Here is a 13,406-nt window from a genome sequence, read left to right as displayed (position 1 = left end):
AGCAGATACTAATTGTGACTTTGTGCTCGCTTCCTAGGGGAATAATGGAGGAACCTAGCTCCCACTTATTGCACTCACCATAGTCACATGCATCTTGTGTGTGCAGCTGTTAGTTTCACATGAGTTGGCTTTATTATTCCAATCTTGTCCTGTTTATTTTGCACTTTGAATTGAAGCTCTGTTATGTTTGTTACTAACTGTGAAAGTAGTTTAGTCATATTAGGTATATATTTATTTGTGTTTCTTTCTGGCTATTTTCCTTTCCTCTCCTAAGGATTAACTGTCCACTAATACTTGTAGAGAAAGTGAGAAGTGAATTTATTAAAGATGGCAGTCAGCATCATAATGCCTTGAACGTGTAACATACTACTTGGAAACCCTGTTTTTATATTTAGCTCCAAACAGTAGCTTGTCTAGGAGAAGTTCCTCAGTGTTTTGCAAAATCAATGTAAACAGGTTAAAACATTGCTTACAAGTTGTTTTAGCATTTAGTCCTACAGACAGAAGAACCTAAATCCAGAGTTGATTAAATGACACAAGCAGTTTAATCAGATGTGCAGAATTCAGGGACTCGAAAGGGTCTTATATAGCACATATGGGTTGAAATTAACAGCTCCTTGTGAGAGATTTTATCTAAGAAGTTCAGATCTAATGTAAATAATTTATTTTGTGAATATCCTATTTTTCTTACTGGATGTCTGTCCTGTTTCCAGAACTATGTTTCCAAAGATTATCCTGCCTACATACTAGTGATAAAATGTGTTCCAAATAAAACAATTCATGAGGTTTCAGATGACTATCCACATTTCACATATCTTGATGTGTGTATATTCTTCTGTAAAATAAGTACTTGTCAAGACAGAGTAAAAGAATGAACACTTAAATTATGCCTTTTTACTATATTTGATAAACATGGATGAACTTGAATAGACTTAGTGGGTTTTTTTTTATTCCAATAAAACAAAAATAAACATGTCTAATTTTGATTTCTGTTTTGTTGAAGGGGATGATTTTTGTACCGAGTTTATGGAATGTAACTGTAACTGTTTGTCTTCTAGATTCGGGGTACCTTGAAAAGCTGGACCAAACTGTGGTGTGTACTGAAACCAGGAGTGTTGCTTGTTTACAAAACACCCAAGAATGGCCAGTGGGTGGGAACAGTGCTCCTGAATGCTTGTGAACTCATTGAGAGACCTTCTAAAAAAGATGGCTTTTGTTTCAAACTTTTTCATCCTTTGGAGCAGTCCATATGGGCTATAAAGGTTAGTAGTAGCATGTGTGGTTCTTAAGGATGACCAGTGTTAGCCAACTATGAGTTAAGACAGCCATAGCAGAAAGTTGAACAGTGTTGTCTGTTATAACTTTCAATGATTTGTTTATTCTGAATGTAAAACGTAATGTAGTTTTCTTCATTGCAAAAAAATATTTGCTTTTTTCTGCTGTATATACTAAAATAACTTACGATGTGCAGAAGTATGCCAGGAAGAGGATAATGCCATCACTGGTGGTTATGTAAGTGGAAGGAATGAGTATATAATATTGTATTCTACATCAGTCTAATCTAGGAAATTAAGGAGGAAATTGATTGAGAAAGATGAAGGTATTCAGATGCATTATAAACATTTCTTGGCTTCCAGCTCTATATTCATGTAATGTCAGCCTAGTTCAATTTGCTTGTGATAGTAGAAATTCAAATAGCTTCCTCATACAATAGTAGCACATATTGCTAATTGTACTCTTTGGATTTGGCTGAAATTTTACAAAGGTCAATGTTTCTCTTCAATTCTGATGGCTACTTGCTTTGTCATACATGGCATAATATTGTTAGTGTCAATAACCATGGTGTGCTCTGCACAGCAAAGGGTTATTTCAGGTTTTTGTAATTTTTATTTTAATGTTCACTATTACTCATTGTTTACTAAACTAACTACTGTAGTCCTTGTTCTGTGTTTACACATGGAGAGCGGGCGTGGAAGCACAGCACACGTGAACGTGTTTAGCTCCCAAATTACTTTAGATGAAATTGTGATATAATGTCAGAATCCTTGTCATTAATTAATTGTGTTCTCTGCAACATCTCAATACAAGTACTAATCATGAGATTGTATTGTACGAGACTTACGTTAATACCTGTGAGTGCTGTCACATCTGGAGAATATGCTGCAATGTTTTTGTTTCTTCCTTATCTCAGAGTTGGTCAGCTAGCATTATCCTTGATATCTGTGCTGTTTTTGCTGAATAACTGTCATTATTGGTATTATCTGAATCTACTAAACTTAGATCAAATCATTTGTCGTACCTTTTGAATGATTTTATTTCAGTATTGCTTAGGAGGACTTTTCACTAATTAATTGTGATCTCACATTAGCAGAACACAAACGTCATATTCTTTTTCAAAAACAACAGAGTTTGGTGTTAATGTGGTTTAATTATGAACTTGTATGTGTACATTGCAAACTGGTGGCCTGTCTGCAGAAGATCACAAATCAATCTTATATTTCTTTATTGTTTGGCAATTAGAAATGGATTTGTTTGTTTTTTTAACTAGATATTTAGAATTTAGAGGACATGCCCCTCCAGATTTTTACTTTTTTAAGGTAGGTCATATTTTGAACCTGAACAAGTTGATATTGTCCATTTTAAATGTGCTGAGAGCTGGAGTGGCGTTTGTTCATTTTGGTATGGCTATTTGCAATTGAGAATTACTGGACTTAATTAGATGAGAGGCCTTGAAGTTTGAAACTATTTTCTGCCTTCTGTTCCTAGTCGATTATAACTTTCTAGTAATCAATTTATTACTGTAAGGTAAATTTTCATGAACATAAATAGCAATTGACTGATTTACAGAGTAGATAATCCAGAACAAGGTTGAAGTCTAAGACAAAATGAGTTGTGTTTGCCATCAGTGTAGGAAGATGACATTGCAAGAAATATTTACAAAGAGATAAATACTGCAGGACATTTTCTTGCTTGAACGCACCTTCTGTAGTGTGTCCTTCTGGCAGCCTGTAAATTCTCATCGACAGTAGTTTGCAGTCAGTCACTTACTATGCTCCCTTAAGCCTATTGTTGTGGTCTGTGATGTTCCTTCTGCACTTTAAGGTACTTGATGCACTGACCCTTCTTTCTTCCTCAGGTGCCCAATCCTAATGCCAGCTGAGTTTTTTAAGATGTTAACTAGAGAAGTTAGCACAAATAACTTTCCATGAAGAGATTTAGTGAAGTGTGACTGCCTAATTTTGTTGTTTTCTATGAATATTTGTGGCACTTGAGTTTAGTTGGCATGAATATTCTGTTGAAAGTGAACTTCAAAGTTTTCTAATCTAGTGGAATTTTTTAATTTGCCCATTACCTCATGTTCCAGTAGTTGTGCAATCAGTTTAAATGCAGTTGTCTAACAAGTGAAAACTAACTAACATCTGTCTTGGACACTAATACACTGAAAATTGATTTTGAAGTCATAATGGCTGATAACAATGAAAAATGTCAAGTGCTTTTGGAACAATAATCAATTAAAAATGCACAAGCAAATATTTCAAAATAAATCAACCTACTTAAATGTTCAATCTAATGATTAACTCTCTGTTAGTCAGTACATTGTGTAGCTACCCATGGAAGTATAGCTTTCTCATACACACTAAAATGCAAACCTTCATTTCTTTATTACATCTGTTTGGTACAAAGTGATGCATCCTGTATGCCCGCAGCATAACCTTAAAGTTCTCATGGGAGAAGTGCTGCCCTTTGTATCCTGTAATCTGGCAATTTTGAGGACTTGGAATAGTGGAGGCACTTGCTCAGTACACATGTGCCCATGGAGCCACAGCACAGTACCATCCCCCTTGTGCAGTGCCCAGTGATCTCTCCCAGCCCTTCTCTCCCCAGAGGTGCAGTGAACTCTCCCTTGCATCCCCCAGTGTCCCAGACCCTTAGCGACCCACCCTCAAAATCAGGAGTGCTCTGCATAATGTCTCTCACAGGTCTTGTTAGCTCCAATCTTCACGTGTCACCTCACCAAACACCTTGCATAGATGAGCCTCTCCTGTCACTGGAGGAGACTGTAACATAGAATCTTAATTTTAACACCCAAGTGACTTCTACTCTGTATCTATTCAGAAGTTTCTGAACATTGTTTACCAGCACCAACTCATGTGTATGGGTATCTAAGCACCACCAAGACTCCTTGTTACCTGCCTCTCACCCTCAGAAATGTTCTGGCTGTTTCATATGCTTGCTTCTGAAATATCTGCCATTATCTGCTTTTGCTCAAAACTTCTGCTGGCTTTCAAATTCCCTCTTCCAAGCCTTATACTGGTTTTCATTAGGCTTCTATGGGGAAATCAGTCAAGACCAAACTGTGATAACTCATGAATTAGGCAGGCTTAACCCAGCTTTTAACAAGCTTCAAGTGTGTTTAATACAGCCCTCTTTGCCTATCAGTTACTTTAATGTTCCCATGGGTAAATCTTTTTGAAGGGACATTAAAATGTTTGCTTAGTTTTTTATTCCAAAGCAAAGATTGGCAGAAATGGAAGGGTCTTTGGGATTTGTTTTAAATTCCAAATGTGAAAAAAACTTCATAATGAAAGTTAAACTTTGGCATTTAATGTCCTGTATGGTTTTTTTTGGTTTAACTCAATTCTTGGTGTCCTGCTGATTCTCTTTGTAGAAGGACTTAAGCATCTGAATGTCTTTTATGGACTTAGCTATCATTGGTTTTTTGTTGTTTTTTGTTTTGTTTTGTTTTTCCTAAGCACCAAGTCTACAGGTAGGCACTAAATACAGTTAGGCACCAAAATTTTTTGAGGGGATTGACTGACTGTTGGGTGATAGAGAGGTTGAAAGGAGAAGGAGGGAGCCAAGAAGAATGAGTTCCTATTGCAAGCCCTAGGGTTCAAGTGGGAACAGTTACCTCAATTTTGTTTAAATATTGATCGACTCATGTTTTCTGAAGACAGCAGATGCCATGCAGTTCTGGAGTGTAGGATGCAGTTGAGATAACAAACATGTTCTTGTGTAAAAGAAGCATGAAGTGGATCACTCAGGAGAGCCTCCTGCTCTCTCCAGTGGTTTAGCTTGCTCTTCTGTCTTTTTGGGGTTTCTGAACCATAGCATCTTCTTAAGAATTGAGAGGAATCTACTCACATCAAGAGAGGATGAGGACCAGAGGGGAAGGGTTAGTTGTTTACAGATGTAGATTCTTCTGATAGACAGCTTTTGTTGTAAATCAACCCTCTTAAAATACCCCCCACACATACATTTTGTTTCAAACTTACCTGTTTATCTGAAACGCAGAGTTGAAGAGAAATAACTCATCCCTTCTGATTTCTCTATGCCCATCTGCAATCCCTTAAAAAGTGAGAGTGACTCCTCTTGTAGCATTTATTTTTGATGCTTTTGTCTTTTTGCTTTCAGTGGCATCAGCAGAGCATTTCTAAGCTACTATACCAAGTCTAATTTAAAAGCAAACAAAAAAAAAAAATCCCTAAAACCAAAACAAAAAAAAAGCACCAAAAATTATTTGAATCCCAATGACTGTTCTCTTTAAAAGAAAGAGGGTTGAATTGGGAGCTATACTTAGAATGATGTCTTTAAAGAAGAAATCCAGTAAAAGAGGGCTGTCCATCTTTCCATTCATATCTTCATTAGATGTTGCTGAGTGACAGTAAATAGCCAGCAGTGTGTCTGCTTGTTACATGAATGGTAAACTCTAAAATGGAATTAAAATATATGATGCTTGTTTTGTGTATTTCAAGGGTCCAAAAGGTGAAGCAGTTGGTTCTATAACTCAGCCACTACCCAGCAGTTACTTGATCATCCGAGCCGCTTCAGAATCAGATGGTAAATAGGCATTTCAATATTTTTTCACCCAAGACAGCAGTGAGTCATTAGAAAGAGATTGCTTAACTTGTCTTACTGTCTATTACAGCCCTGTGATTGCAGTTCCATGCTTGTAAAGGCTCTTCCTTAACTTGGTGCATTCAGTTGTGTTGGTACTAGCAGTTTTTCATGCTTATTCAAGGAGAATATTGAATTGAAGAAATTGTCATTGAGCTCCTTGCAACTAGTTCCTTTCTTAAATGCTAATGTAGACTCTTGCTAATGAAAGTGTTTGTGTATTATAAAATTCAGCAGTTTTGCAGAGTTCTAGTAGTAGAAATTCCCTCGAAATACACATTATTAATGCCATCACTTAGAGGAGGTAGGTATTAATATTGATGCAACCACCTTGGAAGGTTAGAAAACAAAAACAAAATTTAAGACCACTGTTTAGCCTTCTTAGTAGCTGCTTTCCTTCTGCGGATTAGTTAAGCATACCCTTGAAGTCCTTAAAGTTAAGACTCTTATTTTCCTTCAAATTATTATACAGTTATTTTTAAATGTAGTGTATAGAAGAGAAATAAATGTCACATTTTTGGATTATTTAATCACCCTTACATGTAAATTTGTACTATCTTCATTATTATGTTTTAAATGCTTTTTTTTATTGCTTATGAAAAACTGTTAGATGGGAAAATGAATTAAATACAGGAAAATGAATAAGTGAGGAGTGAAAAGAGCACATAATTTTAGAGAAACTGTTTTGGAATGTCCAATATTGAACTGATTTTTATATTGTAATTTCCATATTGTAATTGTATAACATGAGCAAATTCTGCCAAGTGATGCAATTATATAGTCTTCACAAGTGGAGTATATCTGCAAGCACTTTTAGAGGAATTGAGTAGGCAGAGCCTTGATGGAGTCATACTGGCATTTAGGAAGAAATGCTAGAATATGCTCTAAATGAATTATTCACCTTGCTCACCCTACCCAGCAGCATCTCTAGTCTAATATTAAATTTGTCTTTAGGCAGGTGTTGGATGGATGCTTTGGAGCTGGCTTTGAAATGTTCAAGTCTACTTAAACGTACAATGATTAGAGAAGGTAAAGAACATGACTTGAATTCTTCAAGTGACAGTGCTCATGTCTCTCTCTATGGCCTGCTTCGTGCTAACAACTTAAACAGTGGAGACAACTTACCGTAAGTAAATTAATTACTAAACCTGATTACTTTTCTGGCAGAACCATGTAGTAATAACTTCTCCAAAGTTATTGGAGTTCTTCGAAAAGAGGATCTCTCTTTGCAGTTCTACTCGCTTCCAAATTCTCTCTATAAGACTTAATTGCACTGTGTTTTTATACATGGATAAAATGAAAAACATGTATACTTCATTTTTTGAGCAAAGCAGATACAGAGGGCAGCTTGGCCCAAAGAACTCAAAGTTGAGTATTACACCAGTAAGTTTAAGTTAAACTTACAGTTAAACTGTTACAGTTTAATTTTTTTTTGTATTGTGAAGTTGGTCTCTCTTGTTTGTTTCACCTGAAAAAAGTTTAGCTCGTGTTACGAAAGTAGGCAGATGTAAATATAAGTTGCTTTTCTTTGGTCAAAGTATAAATAACACCAAAGCTATTTAAATGGTTTTAATTTGCCTCAGGTTTGAATCATCAAGTTATTCAATAATGCTTCCATCAGCTTATGAAATTAAATAGTACAAAAGTTGAAATCACCTTTGTCAAATATTGGGGGGCCCTTGAGTCACTTGTTCATTTCAGTAAATGCTCTCATCCAAATTTTTGTGAGCATGGTCTTTCCTGAAAATATATTATTAAACAAGCATGGTGAATGTCTAGTATTAAAGGTGGAGGTTGGTGGCCCTGCATGTGGCAGGGGGGTTGGAGATTGATGATCCTTGAGGTTCCTTCCAACCCTGGCCATTCTGTGATTCTGTGGATGAATGTGCTTTCCAACACATCCAGTTGTGTCATCAGAGTGCATTAGAAAGATATAAAAGATTTAGTCATTTGTTTGAAATATTTTGGTCTGAAGCTTAGACTTTGCACAGTTTTTCTCTCTTCCACCAGTTGAGTATACTTATAGACTGACATAAATGTCTTTGAATAATCCCTCACACATGTGAGTACAGCTGCCCATGTCTGTTCTGGGTGGGTGGGACTTTTATACTGCTGTAGTTGAGATAAAAGTACAGGCCTGTGCAGGAAGAAATGCATTTCTTGCTGACTTAGTCTGAAACACTGAGAAAAAGCAGACTATTGCCTCCAGTCCAAATTCAGGGCACTATCCAGATGACCAAGCAATATCTTGTCCAGGTACAGTTTTACTCCTTCCACAATCTTAAGGAAACAGTGAAACTGTTGTGTACAATTCAACTGGAGATCTGCAGTCATAATTTAATATCATCACCTGACCGAGATTACAGTCACAGCAATTAGCTACAACCGTTAAGTCTAATTAAGAGTAATAGTTTAATTAAGCAGATCTTTGGATGTAGAGTATTGTAAGAGTATTCAGTGTGTTTATAATAAAAACTGCAGACATAGTTTTAAAGGGGTTGGCAGGAGAGAGAGAAAACATGAAAGCAATTTTAACGCCAGCTGAGAACTAACCTTTTACATTTCTCAGTGAAGCTGAGGAATGTGTACAACTGTATAACCTTGAGAAGGAAGCATGTTGGGGGAGTTAATAAGGAGTTTAAAATCAGTATTTATTTACACTGCCTTAATGTGGGAGAGGAAATAGTGTTCTATACCTACAAATTATTGCCTTGTGTGAAGTATCACTTCAGTTATGGAATTCAATAGTTAGAGAATATAATAATTAAACATAAATGCAAAGTAAATTTGGTGCATTTTACAGATCAGTGACAACACCGCATCCTGTATATTTCCACTGAAGCAAGTTCAACTTTGCTGCTAGACCGGGGTTCATACTGGCACTTAATTCAAAGGATTATTGTGATTTTTTTTGCAAGGATTTTGGTTTGGAAACATGAAATCACAATGTGAAGCTGAAGGTTCATTTAGCTTTTATCCTTTGTAGATTAAATGACAGTGAAATCGAAAGGCATCACTTTAAAGACCAAGATATGTACTCTGATAAATCTGATAAGGAAAATGATCATGAACATGATGAGTCTGATAATGATGGATTGGGGAAAAGTGAAGAAAGTGATAGCGACACATCAGAGCGACAAGATGACTCCTATGTTGATCCAGAGCCAATTGATATCAAAGAAACAACTTACTTAGAACAAAGTCATGAAGAACTTGGAGAGGTAAAAGTACTTTTCATGTAGTGGGCGGGTCACTTTGCTGAATGTAAAGCTGGTATTTTAGAGGATGTGCTACATTTGACAACTGCTTTACAGGATTGACTTTCATGTGTTCAGTAATCTTGAGGAAAAAAATTGTGTCCATCCATGTTCTGCTCTGCTACACCACTTCTGCGCTTCTAAGAGTTAAGTTTATTTAAAGAGAATGATCTCTTTGTTAAAGATTATTTGGGGTATTTCTCAGAGAGAAGGCGCTTACTGTGAGAAGACCACCTGCAGCAGAAGTTGACCAGATGTCTGCATTTCTTCTTGTTACTAACTCTGTTTTGTTTTTTTTTAATTAAATTGTTTTGGTTTTTTTCTTCAAGTAAAAATTTTCAAGTTGAAGATTTTTGTACAAACTGACACCTCTTTTTCTACTGCAAGAGAGATGTTAAGCAGTGCTGGGGTTTGCAGAATTCTGTGAAAGACTTGCTATGTTTTCAGTGTTCAACTTGCATTCTATTATAATGCCCAGAGTTACTGCTCCATTTCTGCAGGTTTTCTTTCACCTCTACACAGTCAAATGTGAGAGGAATATGTATGTATTACTTGCTATAATAATACCAAAAATCTTTGTAATGGAAATGGAGAGAAATAGAGAGAATAGTTGTGGCTCTCCTCTTTTTCTCAAGTGCTAACTATGAAGTTGTTTGTTTTTGTTGTCTTCTGCTTGATTTTTATATACCTACTGGACATAAAAACTTTGTGCTTTGTTGCTTTCCAGGATTGACTCTAGAATAAACAACAGCTCAAGAAAAGTTGAGGAGTTCAAGTTAGCAAAAATGCATTTTAGAACAGTTCTGGAAAGAGGGATGCTTTTCCTATAGACTTTTTCATTTCAGGAATTGTAAGAAAAAATATCTCCACTTTTCTTTGACCAAAAGGAGAACAGTGGGGTGTTTTTCTGTTTTAGGATTGATAAAAATAAATGCAGTTATTAATGCTGAATAGTAAATATAGTATCATATATTAAATATGTACTTTATTTAGAGGAATTTTCTCTCTCTTCTTCGGAGTGTTCCATTTTGTGTATACATTTTCTATTGTTATGGCATCATCAGAATGTGTTGAAACAGTTCAACATTTCTTTTCTTTATCCTTTCTGTTAGCAGTTTTTTATTTTTCTTAGGCAGGGGAGGCTGCTCAGACAGAAGTAGTGTCAGAAGAAAACAAAAGTTTGATCTGGACACTTCTGAAGCAAGTCCGTCCAGGAATGGACTTATCCAAGGTTGTACTGCCTACATTTATCTTGGAACCTCGTTCTTTCCTTGACAAGCTATCTGATTACTACTACCATGCAGACTTCCTATCCGAGTGAGTCAATCCTACCACTGGTTTTCTTTCCTTATATTTTTTAAGCTAAAATAAGAAACCAGTAACATTTTTTTTTTTCTTTGTTGTTTGGTCTGGTTCACTTGAACAGCATCATAGAATACGTAGTCTGAATGTTTGTCTGACAATGTATCAGTTGTCAAATATTCTTGCTTTCTGAAAATTATCAGCCTAAGAGCTCGGCTGGTGTGTCTCAATGTCTGTCCCCTCTTAATACCTTAATAGCAGTTGTGTTGCAGGCGTTTCTGTAGCGGATTTTAGAAAATGGTTAAAAGACTTCTCAAGATTTAACAAAATTAGGGTTTTTTTTTCCTTTTTCTTCTTTTAGATGCATATAGTTATAATAGTAGAATAGCAAGAGTTAGCCTTTTTAAAGAAATTATTAAATACTGTTTTGATTTAGAATTTATTTACCTGCTCAAAAAAAGCTAATGAATTAAAACCTGTACATTGAAATATTATTCAACTGCGCATGAGTATGCCAATTCTCTGAAGCAATATCTTTCCTAAATAAAAGGAATTGGGAGGGGGGGAGGCGGGGTGTTTAGCAGTATTTAGTGCTTCAAAGTCCAGACTCAATTTTGGAGTAAGTGTTTGTGATTTTTATTTTGTTTGATTTCCATGTTCATTCAGAGGATTCTGAAAGCTTAATTTGATGCAGTCAGGCTGAAAGTTTTACAATACTGAGAATCACAAAGCTTCTGTTTAACTGAGCTTCTAGATAGAAGATATATCACAACAATTGGTAGCGTCTTATAATTGAAGCAATGCTGACATTCAGTCTGTGCTTTCTGTTTGTTTCACAGAGCTGCTCTTGAAGAGAATGCTTACAACCGCATGAAAAAAGTGGTAAAGTGGTATTTGTCTGGATTCTACAAAAAGCCAAAGGTGTCCTTTTACTCATTATTTTGTCTTTGTTTTGGAAGTTGTGTCTGGTTTGAGAGCTCAGGAATGTGCTGAGTTTTTGTTTCATTATATTGTTATGCATTTTTTTCTAAAGAAGGTTAAGTTTTCATTATTTATATAAATTTATCATAGATCTTTTTGGTCCCTAGCCATGCTTAAAGTAGATTGTGCACAACTGTTTTTTTTCCCCTTGATGTAGAAATGTAATTAAACATTTTTACACAAAGTTGAGCAATATCTTTGTTTATTGTTCTTCGGTGATAGCATTATGTATTTCGAGGAGCAAAATTTCCCCTACTTCAATTAGCTTTAAACTCAATACTCTTTATAAACAGCTTGATGGAAAATAGTGTTTAAAGATGACGCTATTTACTGCTTTTTGAGCATAATATTCAAATAATGAAGTTGGGGCGATGTGCTTTAGCATATGCATTAGGCTTGCTTTTTTTTTTTTTTTTTTCCTTTCTCTATCTTTCAGTGACAGACTGATAAAAATATTCTGTGAGTTCTCTACATGCGCTGTATGGTTACTGTCTGTTTTGTTTCTATTCAGGGACTAAAAAAGCCGTACAATCCAATACTTGGTGAGACTTTCCGCTGCATGTGGATCCATCCAAGGACAAACAGCAAGACTTTTTACATTGCAGAACAGGTAGCTGCCATAACCAGCATGAATATTTTTAAGAAAAATAAATGTGCTAGGTTTTTTTGTGTGTGCCAGATAAACAATATGGGAGCGCTAGAAAATGTATTTGTATGTATGTGTAGTATCCTAAAAACTCTCCTAAGTATATTCTTAGAAAGGCAAAGATGTTTCAGTGTTTTTGCTCCATCTTCCTCCAGTGAAAGTCAGATACTAGTTTTCTTAACTCTTGTAATTCAGTGAAAATGTTTGCTTGATCTTTATCTCTGAGGATTAAGGTTGTGTTTGGACAAGGCTGTCAGACATACAGTTTGAATTTTGGGTGGTCCTTTGTGGAGCCAGGAGCTGGACTAGATCTCTGTGGGTTCCTTCTAACATAGGATGTTCTATGATTCTATGATCTCATATTTGATATCAATTGTATTCTATTCTGTGTAGCATGAATTTTGCATTGTCTTTATTAGATCAAGGTTTATACTACGTTGCATGTTTTTTCAATAGGTATCCCATCATCCCCCAATATCTGCCTTCTATGTTAGCAACCGCAAGGACGGTTTTTGCCTTAGTGGTAGCATTCTGGCCAAATCAAAATTCTATGGTAAGTAACGTTTTGCTCAGAGTGGTGGGGTTTTTTTGGCTGTGCTTTCATTGAGGAGTGTAAAATCAGTGCAAGTGGGCTGTGTTTTGATGCTGAAAGAAGGCTTTTATAAGAATCAGGGCTTGGATCACTGTATTATACTTGCCTGACAAAGTTTTTACTACTGGTCTTCACATTTTAATTTCTCTTTTACAGTACACTTTTGTTTGGAGATGCTGTGATTACAGTGGCTTCACTGGGCAAGATAGATTTCAATGCCAAATATGATAATCTTATTTCTGTTTCTTGGTTATTAGGAAATGCTGACTGTTGTCTTGCAGGGTGTGAAATGTGTTTCTCTGTGTTTGAATTTCAGGGAATTCGTTATCTGCCATACTAGATGGAGAAGGACGGCTGACATTCCTAAATAGAGGAGAAGATTATGTAATGACTATGCCATATGCTCACTGTAAAGGTAGAGTTCATTATTCTAAGTTTTTCTGAACACAGGCAGCCCTGGTGGTTCTAGGCTCCCGTATACTTTACCAAGATAAGAAGTATTATTTAAGGAATCATCTGGCTTTGGCACAGCAGAAGATTTTTTTTCATAAATATTAGAAGTGTTTATATAGCTATCTATGATGGTAATTTATTGTTTGAGTTGCTTTCTTTTCTGGAGAATACTTTGGAGCTTCTCCAGTATTTTCCTATTGGAAATGTAATACTGTAGTCTCTACACCTCATGTAGTTTGGGTGTAAATCATGACTTTTTTTCTTTAGTTTCACTACA

The 13,406-nt window shown here is 35.8% G+C and overlaps 1 protein-coding gene across 8 annotated transcripts in view; it reads left to right on the top strand.

Moving 5' to 3' along the window:
- OSBPL8 (oxysterol binding protein like 8) overlaps positions 1 to 13,406 on the top strand; it is an 82,554-nt gene that overhangs the window by 59,303 nt on the left and 9,845 nt on the right. For all 8 annotated transcript variants that reach the window (XM_085221570.1, XM_085221557.1, XM_085221563.1 and 5 more), the window contains 9 exons: positions 1,059 to 1,262; positions 5,757 to 5,841; positions 6,853 to 7,024; positions 8,885 to 9,119; positions 10,288 to 10,472; positions 11,297 to 11,378; positions 11,950 to 12,048; positions 12,541 to 12,637; positions 12,993 to 13,091. In XM_085221570.1, coding sequence (XP_085077696.1) covers positions 1,059 to 1,262; positions 5,757 to 5,841; positions 6,853 to 7,024; positions 8,885 to 9,119; positions 10,288 to 10,472; positions 11,297 to 11,378; positions 11,950 to 12,048; positions 12,541 to 12,637; positions 12,993 to 13,091 — 1,258 coding nt within the window. The remainder of the gene's footprint in view (positions 1 to 1,058; positions 1,263 to 5,756; positions 5,842 to 6,852; positions 7,025 to 8,884; positions 9,120 to 10,287; positions 10,473 to 11,296; positions 11,379 to 11,949; positions 12,049 to 12,540; positions 12,638 to 12,992; positions 13,092 to 13,406) is intronic.

The sequence above is a fragment of the Meleagris gallopavo genome, chromosome 1 (assembly GCF_905368555.1).
Source record: "Meleagris gallopavo chromosome 1, MGAL_WU_HG_1.1, whole genome shotgun sequence".
Lineage (NCBI taxonomy): Eukaryota > Metazoa > Chordata > Aves > Galliformes > Phasianidae > Meleagris > Meleagris gallopavo.
Note: the sequence above shows the minus strand (reverse complement) of the source record. Positions and strands in the feature narration are given on the sequence as shown.